Source organism: Alexandromys fortis, unplaced genomic scaffold (assembly GCF_014885135.2).
Source record: "Alexandromys fortis isolate MF-2015 unplaced genomic scaffold, M_Fortis_MF-2015_v1.1 scaffold_77, whole genome shotgun sequence".
Taxonomy (NCBI): domain Eukaryota; kingdom Metazoa; phylum Chordata; class Mammalia; order Rodentia; family Cricetidae; genus Alexandromys; species Alexandromys fortis.
This window is the reverse complement of record NW_026067967.1, coordinates 5,903,739-5,920,127: the sequence shown is the minus strand read 5'-3', so window position 1 is coordinate 5,920,127 and position 16,389 is coordinate 5,903,739. Positions and strand designations below refer to the sequence as shown.

The following is a 16,389-nucleotide window of genomic DNA, read 5'->3' as shown; positions in this document are numbered from 1 at the left end:
ATACATGTATTATTGCTTGTTTATACATATGTATATGTACATGTATATGTATTACTGCTTGTCTTCCAGAACAAGAAACTGAATGAAGTTCACAGAGGTTAAGAAGCTTTCCCCTAAGTCTCAGAGTCACAGTCTGATGGGTGGTTGGCTGTACTCAGGTTCAGATATACAGTTACACTACAGGTCCAGATATACAGTTAGTTACACTACAGGTCCAGATATACAGTTAGTTACACTACAGGTCCAGATATACAGTTAGTTACACTACAGGTCCAGATAGACAGTTACACTACAGGTCCAAATATACAGTTCACTACAGGTCCAGATATACAGTTACACTACAGGTCCAGATATACAGTCAGTTACACTACAGGTCGAGATATACAGTTACAGTTTCTTTTTAGGTATACAGTTACAGTTACACTACAGGTCCAGATAGACAGTTACACTACAATTTCAGATATACAGTTACACTACAGGTCCAGATATTCTGTTCCACTACAGTCTGACAATGATAATAAAAACTCTGCTACTCAATAAACATTTATCAGCTCAGAAAATTAGACAAGAAAAATGTCTAGTACGTTCTCCCTTGTAAAGACAGCTCGGTTAAGCAGCAGCTGTACCGCCTCTATGAGCAGCTTGTGTCAGAAGCAGAGCTGATGTTGTCATTCGTGAGCAAGAATAACACATTACCAGTTATCACTGTAGTAAGTGAGTCAGCCGTGGCCTTCAGACTCTCACAGGAGGGGAGGCTTGGTATGGATCTGTAGTGTGTTTTGCAATAACTATGTTTCTGGATCTACATGAAAGCATTCATTTTAATTTATTCCATTTCCCCCCTTTTATCTTAAGCCTTCCACAGTCAGGAAGCCTTTTGCAGCAAGGCTTAAACACAGCTTTTTGGCCTTTTGGTGAGAACAAGTGTAGCAAAGCTTAAACCAACCAACATTTAAAATAAAAGCAGAGAACAAGGCTGTTCCTAAAATAAGCCACAGAATCAGGTGAAAGGTCGGCCCTGCTGCGAGAGGGGACCAGCAGAAAACATCCAGCCCTAAAAACCATTTCTGTGCCAAATTATGGAGAGATGAGAGCTATATAAGGAAAGTCATGAGCTTCGAGTAGATCTTAAGATAACAAAAGTACATTCAATACACATCAATCAAGATAGCCACAAAAATGGCTTTTTGGGGAAAAAGTGCAATTACAGAGAAGGCTCTACAGAGGCACCCCCCCCCCAGCTTTCTGAAGCCCCAAGCTGCTAAGCAGATTAACAATAAAACGGTCACTGAATGTGTGACCATTTATTCTTTTTGAAGAACGAAGCTCCACAGCTAGAGAAAATACAGGACTTTCTGTTCGTTAGCCTGAGACTTAATCACCGGACAGGGCAATAGTCGGTCAGCACCCAGGTACTCCCCCAGCCTCCGTGTCACCCTGCACTGCACAGGCCAAGTCTTTCCTCCATCACTCAGGAAGGGCCTGATCTCACCCGTCTGGTTGTATTTGGTGGACAAAGTGACCATCAGCTCCCTAATGCCTGCCTGTCAACCCAGCAACTGTGGAAGTCAAGGCAAGAAAGTACAAAATCAAGGTCTGCCTGAGCGACGGAGCAAGTGTAAGGGCAGTCAGGACCGCTTACTGACCTAACATAGAAAGTTAAAAACAGGCACAAGGACCGAAGCTAACTTTCAGCAATGCAAAAACATAGTCTGTTACTATCTCGTGCCCAATGCATTGTTAACACTGTAATGCGTTTGCCACTCGTGACCGACACGTGTAGGAGGTATGAAAGGTGACCTCATCATCTCCATGGGCCACAGGCTTTCTGGAATTCAGGTCCTTCTGTGGCATCACTGCCAAAGCTTTACAGGCAGGTGAGATGGCTGTGTGGGTGGAGGGGCGAACCTGAATTTAACCCCCAGGACCCACATGGCAGAAGAGAGCCAACACCTGTAACCTGTCCTCTGAACTCCACGTGTGTGCACATGCACGTGTGTGCACGCGTGCGTACATGTATGTGCCTGCATGTGCACAGAAACAGACACAACCACGATAAACGAATGTCATAAAAAGATTCATTTTAACTCGTCTTTAATATTTTACTTGGAATTGAATTTGAGGCCCAAGCAAAATTTCACTGTATACAAGAAACTGCCGGCGAGAACAGCAGAGGGGCTCCAGTGCTCGCTACCCCTCCCTGACATCCCGGCAATGGGCACAGGAGGCACTTAGGCTGTGTGAGAGCAAAGAGCCTGACGTACACCACAAGCAAGAACAGGCTGTGCAGGGTGGCTGGCAAGGCTGAGGTCAAGGAGGCAGCAGCAGCTGGGACATTAAGAGCCTTCCCTGCACCCCATGATAAAGGATAATGGCCTCCATTTCCTGAAATACCTCACTGTGCTCTCTTCGGCTTTCTCCTACTTACTTGGCCTCTGTCTCTTCTTTTCACAGGCCACTTATTCTGCCTGTTTATTAGATACTAACATTCACGGTGTGTACTCACTCATAAGTGGATATTAGCTGTAAGATAAAGGATAATCATGCTCCAATCCATAGGTCCAGAGAGACTAGGTAACAAGGCAGGTTCACAGGCAGATGGGTCTCCCTGGGAAGGGGCAACAGGAGAGACTTCACACACACACACATTGTCCCTGTGCATTTATTTTAAAAGTTTAAATTTGTGACTATACAATATTTACATACCAAAAGGAGTCAGAATGAACAAGCTAATGCAGAAAATAAAAGTGATAAAATTATAATAAAAGTACCAGCATCAGAGCCCAAAGGACCACCAGGCCACCACTGAGTCCATGAGCTTCCAACTCTCCCTTCTCTCCACTGTCCATTTAATACAACAAATCAGGTACTGATATCTATACAGTCACCCGAGGCTAGAGAAAGCTCCGAACAGGGAATGACTTCAGGCACATAAGGTGTCAAACAGATTGTCCTTGTTCCACATACAGCTACCAGCCACATATGGCTACTTACATGTAGTGACAATTAAATAAAATTAACAGAAATCTAGTTCTTTGAAATACGGCAATCTCACCAGTCAACCTTAAAGTGCAAACCACAACCATGGCTAGTGGCGTCCACACTGGACAACACAGCACAGAAGAGTCTATCACCGCCGTAAGTCTGTCTAGCATCGGAACGGACTGTTGAAACCTCAGCACAGCCAGAAGATGATCAACTACTGAGGAAAAACTTCTCAACTTGCTCCAAGGTCTAGCCAGAGCCGGTTATTGTCTCCCGCAGCCCTGGTCTTCCATGCCGACCTTTGGCTCTTCCCCTCTCTCACAGTGACTGCTTTACAGAGCAAGACTCATGTCATGCCTGTAAGCCCAGTGTCCCTGACAGGGCGGCTTTCCCTCAGAAAGGTACTGGTGGAACCCAAGGATTATTTAGTAAAGCATGCTTGCAGCTTTTGTTAACTTTCAAATACAAGTGTTTTTTAAAACTGTACAAACCATGAACCACCTTGTCCATGCCGCTGAAGATGACAGAGGACTCTCCAAAGAGCCTGGCTGTCCGACTGGGAACACGCAACACAGACACAGATAAAAATGACCCGGAGTTCAGGTTTTTTCCACTGAACTTTCCTAGTGTCCTGAAGTACAACAAGGAGCAATGCCCAGAATAATTATACCGCTGAAAAAGCTAAGCAAAATTAATAAATAAGTGTCCCAGAAATGGGGCGGTGGTGGACTCAGGAATCAAGGCAGGCAGACTTCTGTGAGTTTGAGGCCACCCTGGTCTACAGAGCTAGTTCTAGGATAGCCAAGGCTACACCCTGCTTCAAAAAACAAGCAAATAAAATGTTCCATAAAAAAAAATTAGTCTCAACAAAGGAATTTTCAAGAACATCAAAAACATTTCTATCATGATTCTAATCATAACTGGCAGGTGCTAACCCTGCCTTTTAAACGTGAAATACGGCTCACTAGGGGTTTGCATATGCTCCAAACTGTAGAGATTTAACTCCACATCTGCTTCTCTATTCTAGTCACCTGTCTCAAATGGTAAAACATTGTGTTTTCTTCCTTCGTTTTTTTTTTTTTTTTTCCAGGACACAATATATCATGGGAGATAGAGCAGGTGGCGATGTCAAGAAAAACGCAAACAAAATTAACCAATATCTGTGCAAACTTGTTATTAGGTTTCGTTCATGAGACAGAAGAAAAGAAATGAACAAGATTTTTCATTAGCGTCTTTAAAGGAGTAAAGATGAAGTCCTCACGGTCCTGATCTTAAAGACTCCTTTTATCTGCACGTATGTGTACCCCACTGGACCTGGTGACCAGAACTCAGAGGGCACTGGGATCCTCAGGAGCTGGAATTACAGAGCCACCATGTGGGTGCTGGGAACTGACTGGGGTCCTCTATGGGAACAGCAGATGCTCTCAGCCCCCGAACCACTTCTCTAGCTCCAGTTTCTTGCATTTCTACTAGGGCCCACCACGCCCTCTGTGAAATAATTCCCTTAAAAGAGATATAATACTAGTGAAGACAGGTGTTTAATGTATTCATAGTCATCTGCTTTAGGATGACCGTAAATCTTGGTTTGGTCAGAACCTGCTTTGCAACAACTGACCTGGAATGAACTGTGGCTGGCCGCGCGAAAGAGACCAGTTACGTCAGACAGCTGGCTGCGCGAAAGAGACCAGTTACGTCAGACAGCTGGCCGCGCGAAAGAGACCAGTTACGTCAGACAGCTGGCCACGCGAAAGAGACCAGTTAGGTCAGACAGCTGGCCGCGCGAAAGAGACCAGTCAGACAGCTGGTTGGCGAGTTTCTAAAGCTGTTTAGATACTCGACCTGCCCCATCCCTCCTTCAGTCTGTCAGTGTAGGTTTCAGTTAAATAACATATACAGAAGCAATTTAATTATTACAGTAATTCATCAAGACTGTGCAGAAAAAAGCAAGTTTTGATTTTTAAGGAAACATACCAAAAGTTTTAAGTTAAGATAAAAATTCATATTTATTACATGGTAATATTATTGTTTCAGTATATCAACAGATAGTATTTCAAGATTTTTTAATTTTTAATTTTACTTTTAATTTCTTCTTTTTTTTTTCTTTTGGTTTTTCAAGACAGGGTTTCTCTGTATCTTTGGAGCCTGCCCTGGAACTCACAGGCTGGCCTTGAACTCACATCTGTCTCTGTTTCCTGAGATTAAAGGTGTGCATCACCACCACCTAGCATATTCCAAGATTTTAAAAGATTTATTTTTATTTCTTTTTTTTTCCTTCCTTCCTCCCTCCCTCCCTCCCTCCCTCCCTCCCTCCCTCCCTCCCTCCTTCCCTTCCTTTATTTTTCAAGACAAGGTCTCTGTGTAGGCCTGGCTATTCTGAAACTTACTCTGTAGACCAAGATGGTCTTGAACTCACAGTGATCTGCTTGCCTCTGCCTCCCAAGTGCTGGGATTAAAAGTGTGTACCACTACCTAGTTATTTTTATTTTTTAATTATACACACATGTGTGTCCGTGTGTGTACGAGAGCTAGTATCCGCAGAGGCCAGCAGTACTGGATCTCCCTAGAGCTGGAGTAACAGGCAGCTATACGCCACTGGGCAGGAATGCTGGGAATGACACCTGGTTCTCTTTATGAGCAGTCCGTGCTCTTAACTGCTAAATCCTATCTCTGACCTCATATTCCAAGGTCCCCCTCCACCCTGGCTATCCTAGAACTAGCTCACCGTGACTCACCTGCCTCTCTATGAGTGCTGGGATTAAAGGCATACATCTTTTCTGTCTGGCAAAGTTTTTAAATGTATTTTATGGCAGATTTTCCAAGATTTTAGCTACTATTTTCTTCTGTAGTCAGAGACTGCACGTTCGTTTCCCGGCTGCCCAGACCCAAATAATCACACAAAAACTATATTAATTACAACACTGTTTGGTCAATGACTCAGGTATATTTCTAGCTAGCCCTTACATTTTAAATTTACTCATTTCTATTAATCTCTCACTAACGGACAGGTCTGACAGACAGAAAATTAACACAGAAATAAGGGAACTAACAGATGTTATGACTCAGTTGGACTTAATAGACGTCTATAGAACATTTCATCCAAACACAAAAGAATATACCTTCTTCTGAGCACCTCATGGAACCTTCTCCAAAGTTGACCTCAAAAGATTAAAAAAAATTGTAATAAAATAAATATTATCAGATCACCATGGGTTAAAGTTAGAATTCAACAATTATACAAACTACAGAAAGCCTACAAACTCATGGAAACTGAACAATTCTCATCTGAATTACCACCGTGTCAAGGAAGAAATAAAGAAATAAATTAAAGATTTCCTAGATTTCAATGAAAATCAGAGGACAGCATACCCAAATTTAGCATCATAAAAACAGAGCTAAGAGAAAAGTTCACAGCACTAAGTGGGTACATAAACAAAGTGGAGAAAGCTCACACTAGTGAGTTAACAGAATACCTGAAAACTCTAGAACAAAAAGGAACAAATTCACCCATGAGTAGACAGCAGGAAATAATCAAACTCAGGGCTGAAACCAATAAAATAGAAACAAAAAGAACAATACAGAGAATCAATTAAACAAAGAGTTGGTTCTTTGAGGAAATCAGTAAGATTAACAAACCCTGATCCAAACTAACCGAGAGGCAGAGGGAGAATATCCAAATCAACAAAATCAGAAATGAAAAGGGGGCCATAACAACAGACACTGAGGAAATCCAAAGAATCATCAGGTCATTCTTCAAAAATTTATATTCCACATAACTGGAAAATCTAAAAGAAATGGACCATTTTCTGGAAAGGTACCCCTTACCAAAATTAAATGGAGATCACATAAATAATTTAAATAGACCTATTATACTTAAGGAAATAGAAGCAGTCATTAAAAAATGTCTCCCAGGGGCTGGAGAGATGGCTCAGTGGTTAAGAGCATTGCCTGCTCATCCAAAGGTCCTGAGTTCAATTCCCAGCAACCACATGGTGGCTCACAACCATCTGTAATGAGGTCTGGTGCCCTCTTCTGGCCTTCAGGCATACACGCAGAAAAGAATATTGTATACATAATAAATAAATATTAAAAAAAATGTCTCCCAACCAAAAAGAGGCCAGGGTCAGACGGTTTCAGTGCAGAATTCTACCAGAAGTTCAAAAAAAGAGCTAATACTGGCATTCCCCAAATTGTTCCACACCCTAGAAACAGCAGGGACACTGCTGAACTCTTCACAAGGCTACAGTTACCCCATACCCAAGCCACACAAATACACACAACAACAACCTCTTTTCACAAGGCTACAGTTACCCCATACCCAAGCCACGCAAATACACACAACAACAAACAACCTCATGAACATTGATGCAAAAATACTCAATAAAATACTGGCAAACCAAATCCAAGAACACATCATAAACATCATCCACCATGATCAAGTCAGCTTCATCCCAGAGATGCAGGGATGGCTCAACATACAAAAACCTGTCAATGTAATCCACCGTATGGACAAACTGAAAAATAAAAAAAAACATGATCATCACATTAGATGCTGGAAAAGTCTTCGACAAAATCCAACACCCATTCATGATAAAGGTCTTGGAGAGAGCAGGGATACAAGGAACATACCTAAACATAATAAAGGCAATATACAGCAAGCCAACAGCCAACATCAAACTAAATGGAGAGAATCTCAAAACGATTCCACTGAAATCAGGAACAAGACAAGGCTGTCCACTCTCCATGTCATAACATCCCACAGATTTGTTCACATGGCAGCCCGAACCCAGAGAAAAGGACAGGAAGGGGCCAAGGGCGAGAGTCTCCTAGAAGACCACCTCTCCGAACCCTGCTCCTTCCAATCCAACCTTACCTTTCTCTCCACTACTTCCCAATAATGTCATTAGATAAATTATGAAAATTTCAAGGGGGCCTATGAGTTCCACTTATCATACACACACCTCATACACACGTACATACACACACGCACACACATTTACACCAAGACGTGTGTGTGTTTAAAAATGTTTAATGTGTGTATGTGCTATCTCCTCAAACAAATGGTACATTTGGTACACTTGTGGCATGTGGGGATGGATGTGTAACACTGCCAATGTATTTTGGTTAAGATGGTGAATTTTGTTATTAGTTTACCATACATACATAAACTGCAAAGACAACCGTGGAGTCTGTTAACAGCTTAACCCCACCTAGATGCGTCTGGAGAGAGGGGATCTTTGGCCTTGGGGAATGACTGATGTGGAAGGGTCCCTGCACTGCGGGTGGTGCCGCCTGAGCGGGCAATCCTGGATGGTCTACGAAAGCTGGCCGAGCAAGCGATGCGGGGTGAGCAGTGCGCTGTGCTCCTGCCCCCAGGCTCCTTAGGCGTGTGACCTGAGATAGTAAACCCTTCCCTTCCCAGCGTGTTTTGGCCATGGCGTGTTCTCACTGCAACAGAAACCCTAAGGAAGACAAGGAGTAACACTATATCCTTCCGACAGACAATATTAAGAGAAGAAAAAAAAAAAAGAACTACTGAATAAATCTCAAATTATATAGGGTAAAAGAATCCTGATAGAGAGAGTAAATACAGTATAATTTCACTTATATGAAATTCTAGAAAAAAGTCTGATCTATGGTGACAAACGGCAGATCAGTGGTGGGGAGGAAAGGTGACTTCAGAGGGAAGGAGAGGACTTTCAGAGTGGACAGAAACAAACCTGCATCTTGATTATGGTAGCAGCCATAAAAGTTTATACATTTATAAAATTTATAAAATTGATTTTAAGACTAATTTTGTTGTATAGGCAATACACTTCAATAAAATTAATTGTACAAGAATGGCTTTATTAATAAATAAATAATTTATGCTGCATTACATTCTAATTATTTACATTCTGATTGTGCTTCTATTATAGACATAAAAGGCATATCAGGCATGCCTGGGAAATTCCAGATGGGCACAGAAATGATCCTGTTGGAAGGAAAACCAAGAATCCAGAATATTCCGTCCTACAGCCAACACACTGACACCGCACGAGCACACTGTAGTCTCCTCTGCTCTCAATTCCGTCTTAGCTCTGATGTGCTCTCCCGGCTTCAGTGTATCTACACTTTGATCCAGTCCTTCATTCCAGGCTCCGGTCTGGTTTTACCTGACCTGTCTTGAGAGCCCTGAATTCAGGCGGACCCACTCTCTATCCCAACTCTCTTGCTTCTGGGAACTCCAGTCTTTTCTGCTGGAAAACAACTTGAAAATGACCTGCCAGCCGATTCTGCCCGGTCACACTACTTTATCTGTCTGCCAGCGAGATCCCAGCTGCCAATACTGCCACCAGCAGCGCACTAACAAGTCAGGGCCTACACTGTGGCAAGTGTTTGGATTTTCACAACGGCTCTAAAAGGAAGTTATTATAATATGTTTTATAACGTGGAGGCCGACAGTGAGCTTACACCGTAAGTATGTAAAGATGACAGAATTCCAATTAAACTCTCTCTGACTGCATTTACTTCAGCTAACTGGACCATTTATTTGATTGACAGGCCCAGCGCTTTTGGCAGGGATGAGAATATCTTAGGAGCCCTCTCCATACTCAACATCCTCCCTGATGTCCAACAGTTACCTACTGCTTAGGTGAATACTGAGCCATGGTTGAATACACGGATAGCCACTGTTACTTTCAGAGGGGAAGGAGTGAGGAAAAACATTTCAAAATGGTAAAAGCTCTCTGTTCCCAATGTAGCTTACATGCACCAGATACACACCACACACACCCACCACACACACCCACCACACACACACCCACCACACACACACCCACCACACACACACACACACACACACATACACACACGCAGGTTTTCTTCCTCCTAAAGAAGTAATTAAAGCTCCCCGAGCAATCGGGACGAGATCATACAGTAATTGAAAGACATAACAGTATTTGCTTTGCTTTTTATAGATCTAATCACTGTCCACACGGGCCGAATTACTAAGGATTAATTTGATGTCTCCCTAGTTAGCCGATCAGTGGCTGCTTCTAGACAACACCGACAGGTATTGTGTTTCATGAACAGTAAGCTACATGTCTGTGTGCCTGTATGGCAAATACTTCAATGTCTGAGCCGTTTCCCTAGCCTAAAGCCATGAATCGTATTATGTTGAGTTATGTCAAGAAAGTTGTTCTTAAAAATATATAATTTAACTCTCTGCACACAGTGATCTGATAAGCAGCCCACAAAGCAGATTTTAACACCTATAAAACACCCCTCCTCTGTCTTCCCCACGTTAAATACACACAGAATCTTCAACTACTTGGTCAGTCTACTCCAGTCTTCATTATCCTAGAGACAGGACACAAAGCTGTAACTTCTTCATATGAAGTCTAACAATAGAGTCTACGTATCTGGAAGTTGATTAGACAGAGAAGCTACACAGTTTTCTAGCTTTTAATGATTCTGCCAAAATAACTCATTCAATAACACATCCATCACAAGGGAAGATATTCCAGAGCCACATGGAGAAACAGGGACAGCAAACTAAAGATTATATATGATAAATGCTCTACAATAACCAGACTTCTGTGGCTTCAAGAATACAAACGTGAAGCATTATATCAAATACAAAAGTCATAACCATTAAATATGGGTGCCATTTTAAGACTTATCTTCACGTAAGCACAGAGATAACATTACCTCTAAATTTAACCCAGACAAGGTGAAATTCCCTTGGCAGCTGCTCTTGTGCTTAGGACAATCTTTTAAATTAATGGCTACCATACTTATGACTCATTATTTAATACACATCTTGTTCAAAAGCGTTTATGGGGTAATAAATATCTGTATATCTCTGCAGCCATGAACCTAGATCTTGTGCTTACCACACAGCTTTCAATAAACATTGAGTCGACTAAATGCACAGAAGTTATAAAGTTTGTGGATGAAGACCAAAGAAGTCCAACGGGCTGATGGGAAGACAGGTCCACACTCTGTTACAAGGGGACCTCAGCTAGGTCCCGTTCCAATGTCATCTGTCTCACCTGGGGAGGGGGCAGAGCACGGCTTAGGAGCTCACTGTAAGACCTGGTGAAACCACCTGAGGACGGCTCACGTCCATCACAGACTCAAGCTGAATGGAATCGGGGCAATGTCCAAGCTGATTTCCCCGTCAAAACGGAAACAGATTTTTCTTTGATTATGAAGATATTAGACACTATTTTTTAAAAATTTTAAAAGAAGAAAGGCTAAAGGAAAAAAATAAAGACTGCCAGCTGCAGGCTGGCAAGACTGTTGAAGATGATGGCTGCACAAGCCCGGTTAACTGAGCTCCATCCCTAGGACCCACGGAAAGTTGGGGGGAGAGAAACGACGGCACAGAGCAGCTTTCTGACTGTTACTCCCCCCCCTCTCTCACACACACAGAATAATAAAAATGTAAAAGTTGTCATTCAAAACATGTATTTCAAGTGTGTGAGTGTGGGAAGAAAGCCTGGGAAACACGTGCGGTCTTGGAAACAATAGAGATGTCCTTCAGTGGGTGAATGGACAAACACCACTACACAGGAACAACAGATTATGGCTCAACATTAAAAAGGAGTGAGGTAGCCAGTGATGAAGACACAGAGGCACCTCAGTGCACACTCCTCCGGCCATGCTCCATGTCGTGTGACTCCACCCATGCAGTCAGAAACCATGGAAACACAGTGCAGACTCACAGGAGAGCGTCCACAGCAGGGCAGCTATTCTCTACACGGTAATGGTGGGCACAGGGGTCAAAATGTACAGCCCTAAGAATATATACGTGACTCTTTCGTTTACTACGCTCTCTACCAGATGGTGACGTGTCAGTGTGGATTCATCAAAGGGAGGGACAAGAATAGAAATGGTGAACAAACATAAACAAAAGGAACCATCTAAGACATCCAGTACTACCAGATGTGTACTTACAGGACACGAGACTCGATCTGTGCGGAGTTTTCTGTAAGTACTTAATTACTTTAATTACCTAAAGTGGCTTAAGTAACTAAGTAGATAAAACGATATCGAGGTACTCAAACTGTAACATAGATGTACCTGAGTTATTCTGATGTCCAAATGACAGACTAAACAAAGCGCACAAATCTTCCAGGTCTGACCTCCACCACTCTAGTAACAGTGCAGCTGGTGTCCCCAAGCAGAGACACAGACTCACTCCCTCAGCAATGTAAAGAGAACAGCCTTCACCTCTGTGCTATTCTCTCAGAAAACCCCCCTAGCCAGGACTCATCTGGAGAGGAGTCGAGATCAGGTTACATCCCACAGGCCACACAGACAAAGACTGGGAGACTTGGGAAGAAGACAACTGTATTTCAGATATCTTGAGCTGGACCCTGGAAAAAGAAGGTATTAGGTAAAACCCACATAAAGCCTGCACACTGCCTAACTAACAGTCACTCGCTAACTCTGTGCCCTATCCTGGTAATGCGGGATCCAGGGAGCGGCAAGGGTAGAGGTGGGGACCGCAGCCACTTGTCTATACACCCAGAAAACAATCCAAAGCAGAGCACCTACTTAAAACATGAAGAGCCTTGCAAACAGAGTCATAAACTCATCAGACTCACAGAGGTTCTTTGGGAAATGTTAGCCTTCTAAATTTAACCACATTCATGCCTTTAATGGTCAGTTGTTTAAATAAAACTAAGCAAAATCCAAAGTTAAGAGAAAGAACACTAAACATTTCTTATCAGAGTAAATCATGAAACACGATGTATTGCATATTAATAGTTCCAGAACGATGCATATTAGACCAGCAACATTTGCATGACATTATCAGACACACGGATTATAAAGACCTAGTATTTCACCAGTTAGTCCTCATCAAGTTTCATCGCTGTACTGAGAAAGAGGCTTGTTTACTACACGGTCTATAATACAGAAATAAATGCCTGGTAAACACGTCCCATACACATGTGGTTTGAGGCCTGAAACTCGCTCGATAGCTGAGGCTGACTTTAAACTACTGGTCCTTTCTCCTCCTAAACGCTGGTTACAGGCATGTGCCTCGTCCAAAAGGTTTATTTATAAAGCTTATCTATACCTTGGATATAGGCTAATAGGTAAACAGCTTTTAAAAAGTAACATCTTTTCAGTGCAATACGGGAATAAGGACCAGTGCAAAGGACACACCGAGGAGAAGGCCCTTGTATTATTTCTTTACTGCTAAAGAAATATCCTGGAGTACATCGAATTACATACCAATTTGGACATTTTGTCTTCTACAGAAACAAATAATTTCTTTCAGTTATGAGATAACACCAGAAGTTAGGGTTTATTGGTCTATTGGTCTGTAGGACACCAAGGAGTTTGTAATAATACAGAATTCTTAATTGGCTTACGCCTTTGATCCCAGCACTTGGGAGGGAGAGGGGGGCGGATCTTTAAGTTCAAGGCCAGCCTGGTCTACCTAGTGAGTTTCAGTACAGCCAGAGGTACACAGAGAAACCCTGTCTCAGCCCCCTACCCCCACAAAAAGAAGAAAGAAAGAAAAAGAAAAGACAGAAAAAAAGAAAGAAAGAAAGAAAGAAAGAAAGAAAGAAAGAAAGAAAGAAAGAAAGAGAGAAAGAAAGAAAAGACAGAAAGAAGTTAGAGAACCACAGACAGGAGACTAAGGAAGAACTCTAAAGAGCTTGTTGTTGGATCTTTTATTTAAGAAAGGGAGTAGAAGTTGGGCCCAGAGGAATACACAGACTTTCCAGAGGTCTGACAGTCGTAGAAATTTACTCAATTTAACATAAAACTCTTGCTAGTATATTCACAGTCTCGTGTGTTAACTTCCCTTTTTAAAATTACCTGCTGGTGGTTGGGAGAGGGCTCGGTGGGCAGGAGTGCTTGCTGCTCTTACAGAGGACCTGAGTTCAGTTCCCAGGGGCAGCTCACGATTGCCTGCAGCTCCAGTTCTATGGGACCCCATGCCCTCTTCTGGACACAGACACGAAGGAATGCATTAAATATGAGCAAAACTGGTTTCTACTTTATTTTGTTTTTTTGAGACAGGGTTTCTCTGTGTAGCTTTGGAACCTGTCCTGGAACTCACTCTGTAAACCAGGCTGGCCTCACACTCACGGAGATCCTCCTGCCTCTGCCTCCAGAGAGCTGAGATTAAAGGCGTGCACCACCACCGTCCAGCCTACATTTTTTGGGTTTGTTTGTTTGTTTTTCCTCCAAGTGAAATGAGCTAGTATCTAATTTAGGCATCAACTGTGAGCATGGTCATTTATATTGAAATTTAGATTACACGGTTAGGATTTAAGCAAGAATAATAAGGAATACAAAAAAAATACAACTTCGCATTTTACCATTAAACTTCTTATTAAAAACAGAAGTCTAAATGTGATGTTACTCGGAAAGCATTTGGACATTTCCTTTTCCTTTCCTTTTTATATTTATTGATTTGTTTTATGAGTACATGCTTTGCCTGCATGTGTGTACATGTACTGTGTGCACACTTGGTACTCTCAGAGGTCAGAAGAGGATGTCTGATCCCCTAGAACTCAACACGCAGTTGGGAGCCACCACGTGGGTGCTGGGAACCAAACCCAGGTCCTCTTCAAGACAACAAGAACTCTTACCTACTGAGCCATCTCTCTAGCTCTTCTCTTGGACATTTTTCAAACTGTCCATTAAATATACTTTTGTTACACTAATGATAGAAGAATTTCAGCTTTTAGGTTTGAGCACACTGTTTCCTTTGGCCCCCAATCACAATCAGCATACACAAGAAAAAAAAATAAAATAAAACTCTGTACCCTGACATCACTTCTAGGTGAAGCTGTCCCGAGACAGTTAAGAAAGCAGGAACATTGAAGAAATTCTCCTCAGGCACCTTCATTTTGCTTGAAGGCTGTAAATAAAAAAACACAAGCCAGAAAAATCAATTATGCATCTTGGTTGCTTTTTCCAACCACACATGATCCACAGCTGAAAACAACATTGCAGTTAAGCCTGTGCAAGGACTGCATGTACCTAACGCAGCACACCTATGCAGGCACTGACAGCAAAGGAGCTTACCAAGTAATTTCAGAACGCGGTAACCCTTTCACAGGGGCTGCCTAAAACCACAGGAAAACACGGAACAGATACTACATAATGATTCATAGCAACAGCAAAATTACAGTTGTAAAGTAGCAACCAAAATAATTTTTGGTTGGGGGCTCACCACAACATGAGGAACTATATTTTGGGGGTCAATTCTATAAGCACATGTGGAGAATGGACTCATGCAATCATTCACAAGGTGGGGCAGCGCACATCTGTTTCCAGCTACCCAAGGCTGAGGCGAGAGGATGCTGCATACCCATGGGAAATAAAGCAAAGTCTGGCCGCAAGGGTGAAAACAAACAAACAAACAAAACAGCAATTCTGAATCTCACAAGTTCAAAAACTACCCTCCCCCAGGGTTATGAACTTAAGGCTTAAGATTGCAATCTTAAATTTATAATTCTAAACAATTCCATTACTAGTAGCTGGCATACTGATAGGTGAGTCTGAGAACACCAAAGTTAAAGAATTTTATTTAATAAACCACAGGCTGACAAGCTAATGAGGGATGCTGGATGAAGAAAACAGTATCTGCAGCACAGGAAATCAGCCAGTGCCAGTGACGAGGAGATGGCTTGTGGCTACGGTAGAGAAGACTTGCACTGGGTCCCAGAAGCAACATCAGACAGCCCGATCAGACGAAGTTACAGCCATCTGTAACGTCCGCTTCCAGGGATGCCATGCCTTCTGGCCTCTGTGGGCATCAGATGCACACATGCATATATCCACACAGACCTACGCACGCACACATTAATGAAAAATAAAAACAAATCTTTAAAATTAGTAAGTGATTAATGGGCAGAATAAAGCCTCTCTCCTGCCAAGAAAACAAGAAAGAAAATAATCTGCTGTAAATAGGAAAGGAGATTTACAGAAACGCAGGGTTAAAATAATCTGCTGTAAATAGGAAAGGAGATTTACAGAAACGCAGGGTTAAATGGCTAAGATGGACGTGCGGAGGTTCTCAAACTGAGCAAGAAATTTAAAAAAGCAAATTACAAATAAGGCATGCTAAGAAAACTTGACAAACATCAGATTGCTAAAAATAACAAAGTTATACTAAGTTAAAATATATTATTAAAAAGTTACATCAAGTACAGGTGAAAATTCAGTGACACACACACACACACACTCAAAGTGCAAAGGCGGGTTTGATCATTAGCACTTCAACAAAACAACTCACACAACAAAGCTCAGGATGCGCACTGTGGGGAATTTGGGGCTATGTATACTTACCCTTCCACCCCAGATATGTTAAAACTGGGAACAGTCAAATATTTTCTGATCTGATGCCTGTTCCAAATCGGGGAATTCATGCCTGTATTGTAAACCTAG

At 42.2% G+C, this 16,389-nt stretch overlaps 1 protein-coding gene across 2 annotated transcripts in view; it reads right to left on the bottom strand.

Moving 5' to 3' along the window:
* The window catches only part of Nars2 (asparaginyl-tRNA synthetase 2, mitochondrial), a 72,408-nt gene that overhangs the window by 28,647 nt on the left and 27,372 nt on the right, over positions 1 to 16,389 (bottom strand). For both annotated transcript variants that reach the window (XR_007594016.1, XM_050154526.1), the window contains exon 6: positions 14,763 to 14,857. Coding sequence is in view for 1 of the 2 variants with exons in the window: in XM_050154526.1 (XP_050010483.1) it covers positions 14,763 to 14,857 (95 nt within the window). In the remaining variant the exon portion in view is untranslated. The remainder of the gene's footprint in view (positions 1 to 14,762; positions 14,858 to 16,389) is intronic.